The following is a 13,369-nucleotide window of genomic DNA, read 5'->3' as shown; positions in this document are numbered from 1 at the left end:
CTACACAATTCGACTTCGCTTAGAGACTCCACACAGACAGCCAAGGAAACCAATGATGATCTGACTGAGCCCAAACAGGACCTCAAGGATTCCAACAAGCAATAGACCTAAAAATACTGAGAAGTGAATAATTATATGTTCGGTCACAGTGTCACTGCTGGTGGGGTTATTGAGACTGCTAAGAACTTGAGTAATACAGGAGTTATTGAGATACCACTGCAGATCGAAGGATTCTTGATGAATGGCACTGGAAAACAGGAGAAAAGATAAAAATAAGGTATTCAGTTGTATCACTGAACAAAGGAATGCAGCATTGTGCCCAGGAAGGAACTAGTAAGACAGAATGCACTTTTGAAATACTGTGCCCAGAAACTATCGCTAAGACAGGGTTTCTAAGCATGTGCCCATACACCCTCATAGCGATAAAACTTGTATTCATTACATATCCCATTATTTAACAAGCATTTCTATAGTACATCTACTCTTGTGTTGGACCATATGAAATTGCTGTTATTATATGTCATAAAAGATTGGATACAAATAGTTTCGTGTGGCTGGGCCTGTTTATGCAGGCACTCTTCTATTTGCTAAAGATACGGAAACAAAATAGAGGATCCCCCTCGGCTCCTTTAAAGGAGCTCAGTTCCTAGTGCAGAACTGCAGTGTTGCATCTACTCTAAAACCACCCTTTGCTCACAAAAGACATTTTAAATCCATCTGCTTAAAGTGATTTGTGCCTGTTCTAACAGGGCTATGGAAAATGAGAAACTTTGAGCCGTAACACATCTATCTCAAGATGATTTTTCTTTAGTTTATTATAGAGTAAGGATGAAGTGTTCTTAGGGAGTTGACACTTCTGAATACCAACAGCTGACGTTCAACATAGGAGAAAACAACAGTATTTTCAGTACAGGGACTCTGCGTCTGCTTTGTGAAGTTTGCAGCAAGCCCAGGATCACTCTGTTGTAACTGTTTGCTGGCATAGTCCATCTCCCCAACTAGACTGGGGATTTTCTGAGCGCCAGTACATTATGGGCTATTGTCTTTCCTGAGGATCGAATGTGTATAGCATCTGTGGTAGAAATCTCTAATCTACTTCAAATCTATTAGCAAGGGCAATTTCTGTGGGTTTTGATTCAAAACAACTGTGCTATGCAAATTTTGAGAGACTTTTTTAATGTAGCAAGGTAAGGAAAAGGGGGGAAACAATCTTTTATGTAATGACAAAAGTAAATTCTGCTTATTTACCAACTGGACAGCTATACAGATAGCTGATGCATTGGATTGTTTTTCTTCCAGTTTTTACAAACTGTGCCTAGATTTAGTTGCAGAAGCATCTTAAAAGACGAAAATGAGCCATTTACATGTAACTCTGCAGTATTATTTATTACATGACTTAAAATGTTGATTCATTCCCGTGCCTACAGTAAGGTCTGCGTGAATCTATTAGCTGCTTTATTTCATTTAGGGCCTACAGGCAAGGCTCTACATTTTATTTATTGTGTTTTTATTAAATTTAAAAAATTATACATGTAATATGTGCTCATGGTTTACAAATTTAATTAGTTCAAAAGTATAGAAAGTAAATGTTTCCTTCACTCCCCCAGGGAATCCTCCCTTACCATTCTTCAAGAATGAAAGTTAAGTTCCTGGTGTATATTTCCAGAAATTTTTTTATTTACATACACATATGTAACCATAGATTTTCAAAAGACAGGCATAAGCCATTTGAGATCAACGAGTCCTTTTAGACAAGACCATACCCAGGGCATTCTAAAAGCAGCGATTCTTCCATTTCTGTATGAGATTAAGGTTATGCAAATTGGGATTAATGTGCTAAATCCCTAAGAATCTGTTTGTCCCAGTAGTTGCATCAAAAGAAAAACGAGGCATTGTTTCAGCACTGTGCTATTCTCGTCTAACTAGCTGCATCTCTGTAAGATGGTACGACAATGAAAATCAGCTTACTTACCTTAAGTTTTTGAATGAAAATTCACAATTGACAGTACTGTTGGGTTTAGAGTTACACACGAGAGGACCTTCTAAGAGAGCCTGGAAAGACACCCAAATGCAATACACAGCACCAAGGACTGTGATTACATTGAAGAACGATGAAAGAAACATCTGAAAAATAAAATAGAGCCATGTGCATATGTTATTGCCTGTTCTTGGTCTGTTGTAAGTTTCACCAACATATGCCGTCTTTTTACATCAACTGCTACCATTCTCCAGTCACCCCAGAGTCCAAGATCACAATAAGATCACAGTTTGATTAAGTGTGAATTATAAAAGAAGGCAGAGGGCAAAGTCTGCCATTTGATCACACTCACTCAAGCTGGTCGAGCTTGCCACTGACTCTGAAAAATCTCAACTTTCATATCCTGACCGTTGTTCATTTCATCCAGTTTCTCCTCCATATTCTTCCTACTTGAAAGAACCTTGACTAGATCTTAACCACCCACATTTTGATGTCTGGTCTCTTGGCTCCCAAATCTTTAGTCTAAATTTGGCCCTGATCCTCTAAGTGTCTGGTGGCCGGTACCCTGCCCTGCCAGTCAACAGCGCAGAGCCAGAGCGGGACTTCCCGACCTCAGCACGACTGGCGTGGGGGCATCTCGCTCTCCGGGGCCTGTTCCTGTGCAGGATGTTCAGCAGCATCCCTGGTCTCTACCCACAGGATGCCAATAGCACTGCTCCCCCACTCCCAGCCCAGTGGTGACAATATTGCCTCCAGACATTGCCAAATATCCCTTTGGGGTTGGGGTGGGTGGCCAAAATCACCCCCAGTTGAGAACCACTGTGTTCAAAAGTTAGTGCTCATGTTTTTCCAAAAATAAGTTCTTATGTTGCTTCCACGACATTGCTAATCAATGATGATTCTGATTATTGCAAAATCAGTAGACATAAAGTGAGGGGCTACTTCTTTTCCTTTGGTAGAATAATAGTGCAGCTCCCAGAGGATGTGTGTGTTGTGTTCTCCAGACCTACCTTTAGTGGGTAGGCAGAATAAAGTGGCTGCCTATATAGTTGTGTTGAGGGACATTGTACTTTACATGTGTTATCTCATTTAATTCTTTCGCTAACTCTGAAAGATAGATACTATTATTATTTCCATTTTATGAATGAGAAAACTGCATTTCTTGGAGGTTGACAAACTTGTCAGGATCTTACAGCTGGGAAACATTGGTACTCAGGTTTTAATCACTGCACCACAATTCTTCCAGCTGAAAGCACAGAATGATGGGTTTGAAGTCTAATTCAAAGCCCAACTCTTCCACACTGCTGTCACCTATGCAAGTGACTTCAATGTACTCATCAGGAGGTGCCACTATGTTTATTTTTTGATCATCTATTATTTCTGACTTCTCATCACTACAAAGGAGTCTGGCTGCAGAAAGTGATCTGGGCATCTGTATTTCCTATAGAGTGGGGATTCATTTAAATGATTCAGCAAAACCATTTTGCATTCAGGAACAAAATCAAGAACTGGAAAAGGGGGAAGAAGCGAGGAACCGTTAAAACAGGGAAAGAGCCTTGGGTGACCCCTTTCTCTCCCTGCCAAGATTTAGCCTTTGTCACTTTTATGATGCTTCAGTCTTACCTAGACTTCGAAGACACCAGGTAGGACTTAAACACACATGGCTGCCAACAAATGAGAAAAGTTGCTAAGAATTTTTTATGACATTTAATCAATATAAACTGGCCATTCTGATTAAATAACCAGTGCGGGACCCCCTTGGCACTCCGGGAGCTCCTGTAGCTCCCCAGCATGTGATAATCTGTAATTTTGCTGAAGCATGACTTCGGATTATTTTCAAGGTGGATATATATGGGGGAGCAAAACCTCCTAGTGAGGTAAGCCCAGCACGAAAGTGGCTTGGTTCTTCCTCCTCGGTGTGTCCTCAAAGGAGCGAGAACACTTAAGTGATCATTGAAGAGAAATATGAAAGGATATGTGCGGGAAAGAAAAAAGATCCTTAAATATGATTTGAGGGAAAAACCTATATAAGTGTTTTGATATTTTTGAGTTAAGGGATTTAGAAATATCTCAAGATGTCTCTCTCTCTCTCTCTTTCTCTCCTGTGTGTGTCTCAACAATATAAAAGAGATCCAAGTCAAATTCCAAATTATTACAGTTTATAGAGAAAAATGACAGGGAGAGGAGATGGAAAACTAATATTTATTGACTACCTAAAATGTGTCAATAACGAAGATAAACTAGACATAGTTAAAGTAATTATTGTATTCCTAGATAAATAGATCAAATGTCAGGAAAAAAAGGAAATTTAAAAAAATATTCTATTATGGATATAAATATCTATTCTCTTCAAAACAGTGATCCTAATCCCTGGCAACATATTAGAATCACCCTGGGTGCTTTTGGAAAATACTGATGCAGAATCTCTAGGGGCCACCATGGCACTGGTATTTTCTAAACCTCCCCAGATGATTCTAATGTTCCCATGTGTCTGAGAACCCTTGCTTTACAACCTCAAGCTCAGCCAGGCATGTTTGCTGTGCTTGTTTGGGATCTACTCCTTCCTTAAGGAGTTCTGAGAGCCCTCACTGTTACTTCATAGCAAAGTTCATGGCATAAAGAGTGTAAAGACTGTAAATTTTGGAGTTTGGTGGACTTGGATAGAAATCCACCCTGAACGCACCTGATCTCATCAGAAATCCACGTGCTAACTGTGCTACACTGGCAAAGTACTCACTGTCTCTGAGCATCAGTTTCTTGGTCAATAAAACATAGATCTCACTCTTTCCCACCTAAGGATTTTGAGAGAATTAAATGAGATAGCTTATTTGAAACTGCTCTGAGCAGAGTGACACTTAGGTTAACGAATATACATTTACTTATAATTTAGTTACAACTTCATGCATAGTAGGTAGGTATTAAATGTTTGAAAAAAAATAACTGGCATCTCCTTTAACTGGATAAGGGCAATTATTCCAATCCTAGCAAACCAGTCTTTCATATGCATGAGAGAACGGAGAATACGTTTTCCCTAAATGTTTTATACACACCACAAAACTAACAAGTGTTTGAGTACTGTGAAATGCATTACAGCTCTGGATGTGACTAGCAAATCTTTCTTTTTAAACCTTTCGATTGGTGAACTGAAGATTGAGGCAAGGACTGCACGCTAGCTCCAAAGCTACATTTTTACATCACTATGGTAGAAACCAATAGCCATTTTTAGGGGAAAAAGAAATCCCTTCTCACTTTCCCTTGTTACCGTATAATCATCCTAAATAGCATGTTTCTGAGACTGTGGCCTGCCAGTGGAGCCCCATTGTGACTCGGCAGATGACTCAGGGTGGCTTTGCATAGATGTCAATAAGTATTTCTGCACTTCGGCTTCCAAGCCAGTCGCTCCGTACTCACCCCGACTCTGTTGTTGCAACATGCTCTTTTTCTTGCTGCCAAGGACATGATCGTTGCTGGAATGACCTGGAAATTACATCAACAGGAAAGATGAGTATTATTACTTCTCATCAGACAAAGGAGCAGTAATCTCTGCCTTCCATTTACCACCAGTTGTGGGAAATCAAGGCTCAAGAGAACAAAAGGGAAATTTGGCAATATCCTTAGCCTTCTGAACTTTGTGATCCCAGTCTCCACTGTAAAGATTAAAGGGTGCAGGGGGGAATTCAAGCCGGCAGTTTTAAAGTCTTCCATCTACATTCTTAGTTTCCTCCGAGTCATCTGCAGAGAGACTTGGATTTTAAATAGATTAGGATGACGTATTTATGCATGATTTTGGGAAAAAAAGTTTCTGAAAGAATTGATTGCATCATCCAAAGTTCACTTTTTTTTTGTTTTTATTACTAAAACCTACAGCCACTTATCCAGTTTCCCGTAAATCATATGAATTAGTCTGGCAAACCTCCAGAAATTGATGGCTTTGTTTGCCTGGCAGTTGGGAACATCACCACGCCCTCCCCCTCACATAACTCTTCTCCCAGGGTCCCTGCCACCTCGCTGGTTTCCCCAACCTTATATTTGAGAATTGGTTTTGGTTCCACATTCACCTTTTTGCTCCTGTGTCCATCATTTGTGATGACCTCACTTGGCACTGATGTGCAGCCATCCTGCATAGACTGCACTCTGTGTTCAGGGGATGCATGTAGCTGAGGAAGGCTGTAAGAAACTACACCACGTTCTCAGGCCTTGGGTTTCAACAGCTATGACTAGAAATTCTTCCTGGAGGGAGTTTTGTGTCATTGAAGGGTGGAATGTAAATTACTTCTTGCCACTTGAAAAATTTTAGCCGTACGTGTTTTTGCCGTCTCAGCACGGCTGTCCTCGAGTCATTTTTTCTCTCCTTTCTGCTCCCGTTTCCTAACACTTTACTGAGCTCTAACCACATGCCAGGCGCTGTCTCAGGTGCTGTACATGCTCTAGTTGATTCCATCCTCATGACAATCCTATGAAGTAGGTGCTACTATTCTCCCCATTTTACCCGTGAGAAAACCAAGGCACAGAAATTCTGAGTAACTTGCGAAGAGTGGGAGAGTTGTGATTCAAAGCTCGGCATTCAGGCTCCAGACCCCAGACTCTTAGCCACTATTCCACGCTGGCTCCATTGTTACAATTGTCCCCTGTTACTGCCTAGAGTTTGTTCATTCTCGTCCCCAACCACCTCCCGTGCGCATGTCATTGTTCTCCCAACTGCTCCTTCTCTGATCCGTTTTCCCATGGCCACATCTACTTTGTTCTTTCAGAACAAGTTTAAGGTTTACACCTCTTACAAGGCAGCTTTCCTAACAAACTTCATCCCATCTGATCTGGTGCTGCCCCGTGTCACTTTGTATTGTTATCAAGCTTTGCGTACACATGTCCTTGAACACCCTTATAGTTTAGAGGCCACATATATGGCTGCCCAGCAACCCCAGGGCATAACTGAAAGCCCAGAAGAAAAAGGAAAAGAAAGGCTGGGCATGGTGGCTCATGCCTGTAATCCCAGCACTTTGGGAGGCCGAGGTGGGAGGATCACGTGAGCCTAGGAGTTCGAGACCAGCCTGGGCAACATAGCAAGACCCTGTCTCTACAAAATTAGCCACACATGGTGGTGCATGACTATAGTTCTAGCTACTTGGGAGGCTGAGATAGGAGGATCGCTTGACCCCAGGAGTTCGAGGTAACAGTGAGCTATGATTGTGCTCCAGGTTGGTAGCAGAGTGTGAACCTATCTCTAAAAAACAAAAGGGAAAAGAAATTTTAGCCCCCAAATAGGTGTTAGCATTCATACACTAAGCCTCTTTTGTTGTAAGCTATACTGGCCTTCTGAGCTTACAAAACAAATCATTTAGAACAAGAACTGGCAAACTATGGCCCACCACCTCTCCTTCTGTAAATAAAGTTTTATTGGAACACAGCCATGCCCCTTCATTTCAATATTGTCTTTGGATACTTTTTGCACACCGAGAGTAGAGTTGAATAGTTGTTGAAGAAACTGGCTTGCAAAGCCTCAAATATTCACTATCTGTCTCTTTACAGAAAAAGTTTGCCAACCACTGATTTAGAAAATTCATGAATCTTTTAAAAGAAAGTAGACCAACATTACATTACGACTTAAATGGATAAATCACTCCATTTTCCTTATTGGTGTAAATTAACTCTGCTAACTTTCTTGAGGATTAGTTTATTTCAGAGATGCTAAATATTTACTATCATGATTCCCTTGCAAAAGAGTTTTATAAAGTAGCGATAACTTACAGTGTATGAATCACCACTCAGTTGACTTCACGGTATGTTAACACATCTTTTTTACACCCATTATGGGTAATTTGATAACGCACTGCGTTTCAACCATTTTGCCCCTTCAGAACTTTAGAAATTGGAGGGGCTCTTTATTGGGATGGACCCTAAAGTGTGAAAGAGAGAGAGAGAGAGAGTGTGTGTGTGTGTGTGTGTATGTGACTGAATTATAAATCTTCCAGATCATCTCCTGCCAAAATGAGTAATTATGAGAATACTCTTTCTCTTCAATTCCTAAACATAGTTAAATGCCTAAGTGTTTTTGTAAACTTAGAAGTCTTATTGGTTTTTTGTTTTTATAAGAAAAAGAAGTATTTTTCATTTTTCCTTACAGAAACCCATACTTTTATAAAGTTTATAGATCAAGTTATAAGATTTTACAAATGATGTACAGAAAACCTTTAGACCATTAAAAATTCTGTAATAAAATTTGTACATTTGGGAGTTCTCTAGGTACTTAAACATAAGACACAAAGCCATAGCTCATCATAAATATAAAAACTGTATTTTGCAAATGTTTCTCACGTATAATATCTTCTAATCTGTTTAACTTTCAATAATTTGTTCTCTACTAATACTTCAATAATTGACCTTGATTGGCTACTCTTATATAATAAGTGAACTCAATGTATTAACATGATTATGATGAGGCATACAATTAACTTCATAGAAAATAAAATGTCCTTTCTGTTTATAGTTTTTAAGGAAAAAATTTGAGGCTCTTTTAAATAATCAAATAACAATCTGTATTGATTTTTCCATTTAGCAGATAATAGGTTAAAGATAACTATGTATGTAACATTTTTACTCTGAGTCATGGTTGCAAAAGATGAAAAGGTTCACCTCTGTTTTGGGTAAGTCATAAACCATAAAATGAATATATTTCATGAAGTAATCAATAATGAATTCCATAGTTTGTATTATTAGCGGCTTCCTGCTAATAATTGTTTTTGAACAATACTAATCTGAAATGCTCCAGCAAGTTTGGAAAGATTTCAGGTTATGTCTAAAGTGCTCATCACAGACAGTGATTTCTTCTCTATTTGCAAGCATATTGAGAGTTCAATATTTTAAACTTGTCAGTATTTTGACAGACATTGAAAAGGACATAATTCCCTTTGGAAAAGGTACGCTCCCACGTTCTCTATACAGCTGAGGATCATGAAAATGCACTTGTATTCTGAGCCCTCCTCCACCCACTCGTTGGCTTGTGGGCATAGCCTAGAGGTTGAGGCTTTATCTTTAAATCATATATTGGACTTTTCCAAAGCTGTCTGATGCTTTAATGACATTCTGTCATACTGAGTAATAAAGAGCCTGGCGTTGATACATTTCATTATTTACTGAAGGTGATTAAGTAAATTTAGCTGCGGAACAAGGAAGTCCAGATTACCTGACACCATTTTACAGGTTTATATAACCTTTCTATGTATGATTCAGTTTCCTGGTCACTTACCTTTATGAATTAAATTATGGATTGCATTTTCCACCTCTGGCAGCCTGAGACAGGTGTTAAGGACTATGGTACTAACTAATACTGGTGGAAAAACAGAGCTTTGGAGTCACATAAATCTGGAATTGGGTTTCTCGCCCACTATGGGACCTTGTTAACATTTCTAGTCTTCTGTTTGTTGGTCTGTAGTTGGCACTTTGCAGGTGGTCAGTAAGTGGAAGATTTGTGCCCTTTTGTCTGTCTCTGTGTCTCTGTCTTTTCTCTCACTCCGCCAAGACTTCCACCTCCCTAAAATGAAGACTGCAAGGGATGTAGGCATGTGCCGTCACCACCTCAGGCTCCTTTGATGCTAGTACAAAAAAATGTTTTTTAATTCTCATGGGGTTTGGGGCAGAATGAATTTATATCTAAAGCTACATGAGTTATTCTAAGTGGATTGTCCTAAGTCGGGGACTTTTAAGAGCTTCATGGAAATTGCCATCGTTCAGTTATGCTCAGCCAGCTGCCTCGTGCTTCTGACATAAGCCCATGCAAAGCAGACTTACACTGCTCAAGGGGAGAAGCCGGCTACAGGGCAGCAAACAGACACGAGGATTTACAGTTGCTTCCTTATTGAGCAATGGTTTTTTTTCTCTTTTAGCCTGGAAGAGAACTTTCATGGCGGTTTGAGGAAATAGCCCAAAACTTTCCTTTAATTAGCTCTTTCTTCCTGAAGCAGGTGAAGACGTTGCTTGTGATGGTAAAGGAAACAAAGCCATCACCTTTGGAGGATGCTTCCTAGAATGGCTTTCTTATGTCAGAGGGGTCTCAAGCCCAGTGTACCTGCTAAAGGACACAGTTCTATCTGGAGTTTAACACATAATGGCCTAAAACAGGGTTTCTGTATAAGGCTGGGGGTAAGACCAGCAGCAGCAACTGATCATCATTAAGAATTCATGATTCAAGTATAAAAACTGTGTCCTGAGTTTTTTTCTTTTCCTTCCTTCCTTCTTTCTCTCTCTCTTTCCTTCTCTGTTTCTTTCTCTCTTTCTTTCTTTCTTTCATCAGCATTAAGAATTGGTGATTCAAGTAAAAATTATGCCCTGAGTTTCTTTTTTCTTTTCTTGTTCTGTTGTCTGTCTGGAATGCAGTGCACTGTTACCTCGAAATCCTGGGCTCAAGTGGTCCTCCTGCCTCAGCCTCCAGAGTAGCTAGGACTATAGACATGCACCACCACACCTGGCTAATTTTTTGTAGAGACAGAGTCTCACTATCTTGCCCAGTCTGGTCTTGAACTCCTAGGCTCAATCGATCCTCACATCTCTGCCTCCCAAAGTGCTGGGATTACAGGCATGAGCTACCGCACTCGGCCCTGGATTTCTTTAAAAGTCGCCTCCATGTTTCCGTATCTCTAAAACACTGATAATATTGGTCTTTGCAGCTGTCACACACACACACACACACACACACACTCATTTCTCTGGCACTAACTAGACCCCTAGTGGTATAACAGACAAAAAGAAGTCTCCTGGATGCTGAGTTTTCAACTTCAAGATCCACATCACTATTTTACGAACACGGAAACAAAACCACAGGATAAATACTTTGTTCATGATAATATGTTGGAAACAGAAGCATAGCTGAAATATTCTGCCAGATCTGAAAGCAGTATTCCACTCTACAAGTGGTCCTACCGAGGCCTACTAAGAATTCCCAGGAGAAGGTCTGTAAATCTAACTGTTGCAAGTACCTCAGATGATTCATGATTGGTTGCATTCAGGAGTTCCCACATGGCACTGCTCTGCTGCAGATTTCAACACAGGCAGACTGATTAGTCATCATCAAACCATTAAGCAAGCTCAGTGATGTTCTAGGTCTAGGGTCTATGTAATAGCTGCGTTAAACAGGCCTTGAGGCCGGAGACCCAGGATTTCAAGTCCCTACCTCTTAGGGAACTCCCTTCAGCTATAGGCCATGTAACATTCATGCCTCACAGCTATCACCCGGGATACTCATGGAGCACGGGAAGGTTTCTTCTCATTCCTGTCGCGCAACTTCCCACTCCTGTTGCATCCCCTGTAAATACTTAGAGACTGGTGTGGAGCAAAGTCAAGTCGAGGGAATGAATTCAAAAGGTCCCCATTGCTAACTATAAAGCTTAGAAGAGCAGGCTACATGGGAAGAAATGGGAGAAGTCATAACCCAACCAACTTATATCAATTTAGTGTTTTTTTGCCCAAGCTCCCTAGCCTGCACCACATAGTTTAATTTGCCACTCTTCACTGATGACCAATATAAATTAATACATTATCCCTGCTCCTAATTGTATCCTAAACCAAGACGTAACTAACTGCAAGGCTGCAAGATAACCTTTAGGAGTTTGGTGAAGTAGGCAGGCCCTTCTCCACATCAAGTCAAATAAATATTACTCACCATCAAACCTGCTCCTATAATTCCTGGGAACCACCACTCAAAGCAAGAGATGGGATTTTGGCGAAACTGGTCTTCCTCAACTAAGCTGAAAATCAGAGGCACCGCATTGAGAGCTACGCCCAAGACCAGAAGGATCAGCAGGGAGACCCCGTTGCAGGACGTCCATCCCTCGCAGCAGGTCATGGCCTCCCCGTCCAGGTAGGAACCTCGTCAGTGTGACTGTGACTGCGTGGCACTGTCTCGCCTTTTATCCCAACCTTCTGGTTAAAGTTCAGCAGTTATAAAAATGAATTGTGGAAAGTAGTTCAGAGTCCAATAGGGCAGGACGTTATTATGACGACTATGCTAGGAACTAAGAGTAAGTTTCTATTATAACAGGAGGAAGAAAGGAAGGCGGAAAAATCTCTGTGGTTTCTGTGAGATAAATTTACACATGAAAATAGGCAGATTAAAAAAAGATGAGTTTAAAATGAGCTCCTCTAACATACTCCTTTACTGGTATGCCTTATGAAAAATAAAAACAAGAATATTCAGTTAACAGAAATAATTTTTTCCTGTTTTATTTATATTATTATCAGCTATGGAAGTTTCTTATTTTAAAATTGTTTAACAAGAAAACGAACATGCATGAGACTGGGAGAAAGTATTTTCTCTGCTGCAAATGTCCTCGTCAAAATATTAGGGTTCAGTTTCAGGCTGCGTGTTCACATGCACGCAATACAAATTTTTTGATGTCATATTATTCTGGTCTTGTAGACTAATCCGTATTTGGAGAGAGCCCACCTAAGACGTGGGGGAGGTTTAGCTAATACTACGAGACTGAAAGGCAGCAATAGGAGAGAGATGGGAGGGAAGATTACCATATCTTATTTTATTCAAACCTTCAACACTCAGCCATGTACAGTACTTTCCATTTCTACACTGTAGTTCCATATTCTCTCTCTCCTGGTTTGTGAACTCTTCAAGAGAAGACTTTATCAGTTTGGATGGGCTTTAAAATACAAAACTCTTGCTTAAGCTCACTGGCCATCATGATTGACAAGGGGGTTCTGCCCAAGGTAATTACTGAGGGATCCTGACTTGTGGCAGCAGCGTCTCAGTCCAGGCTTCCGAGATTGTAGAGGCAGGGTACAAAAATGCGGTGAGCCACAATCTGGGTCTAAACGTTTCTCCCCAGAAGTGACCCTCATCACTTCTGTTCACATTTCATTGGCCAAACAAGTCACTCAGTTACGCCTGAGTTCATGTGGGGGGTAAAATACAAATAAATACAAAAAAAAAAAAAAAATGCCTAGAAGGAAAGGCTGGAATGTTAGGCAGCTCTGATATCTACGGTGCCTTCCTTCTACTCCTGTGTAATCCTCATCTCAGCACAGAGCACAAATTCAGCAAATGCGACTAGGAATGGGAGTCAGTGAGTGCAGCGGTGCAGTCAGTGGCGTCCACAGGCGCGGGTGCAATGGGCTGAGAGAGCAGCCTGCGACACCGGGTGTCCCTGGTAATGGGCACCGAAACAGTAGTTCCAGTTTGGGGCTCAAGCTGGAAATGACTTTTTGTGCCAAAGGATTAAAAATAATCTACCATCTCCACAACGCACAAAATACTGAGAATGACTGAAATAACACCACTACAGCTAGGTTGAGAGATGGGATGATTGTCTATTCGTATTGTATGATTCGTATATTTCCACATGGTTGAGATTTCTAGAACAATTACGTAATTTTCTAGAAATATAATTT

The 13,369-nt window shown here is 40.6% G+C and overlaps 1 protein-coding gene across 1 annotated transcript; it reads right to left on the bottom strand.

Annotated features, from left to right (window-relative positions):
- TM4SF20 (transmembrane 4 L six family member 20) lies at window positions 1-11,813 on the bottom strand. The gene is made up of 4 exons (XM_069466505.1): window positions 11,631-11,813; window positions 5,390-5,455; window positions 1,973-2,124; window positions 1-247 (listed from the first exon to the last, which is right to left on the bottom strand). Exons 1-4 carry the CDS (start codon window positions 11,811-11,813, stop codon window positions 1-3), a joined length of 648 nt encoding a protein of 215 aa, XP_069322606.1.
- Window positions 11,814-13,369: the final 1,556 nt, after the last annotated feature.

Source organism: Eulemur rufifrons, chromosome 1 (assembly GCF_041146395.1).
Source record: "Eulemur rufifrons isolate Redbay chromosome 1, OSU_ERuf_1, whole genome shotgun sequence".
Taxonomy (NCBI): domain Eukaryota; kingdom Metazoa; phylum Chordata; class Mammalia; order Primates; family Lemuridae; genus Eulemur; species Eulemur rufifrons.
This window is presented reverse-complemented; position numbering and strand designations above follow the sequence as displayed.

Bases quoted from the DNA above. Each gene is read 5' to 3' on its own strand.
- TM4SF20 (XM_069466505.1), bottom strand. From the start codon at position 11,813: ATGACCTGCTGCGAGGGATGGACGTCCTGCAACGGGGTCTCCCTGCTG. The intron at 2,125-5,389 runs GTGAGTACGGAG...TTTATTTTTCAG, and splicing joins GTTGCAACAACAGAGTCGGG to ATGTTTCTTTCATCGTTCTT. The intron at 248-1,972 runs GTAAGTAAGCTG...CCTGTTTTCCAG, and splicing joins TTTTCATTCAAAAACTTAAG to TGCCATTCATCAAGAATCCT.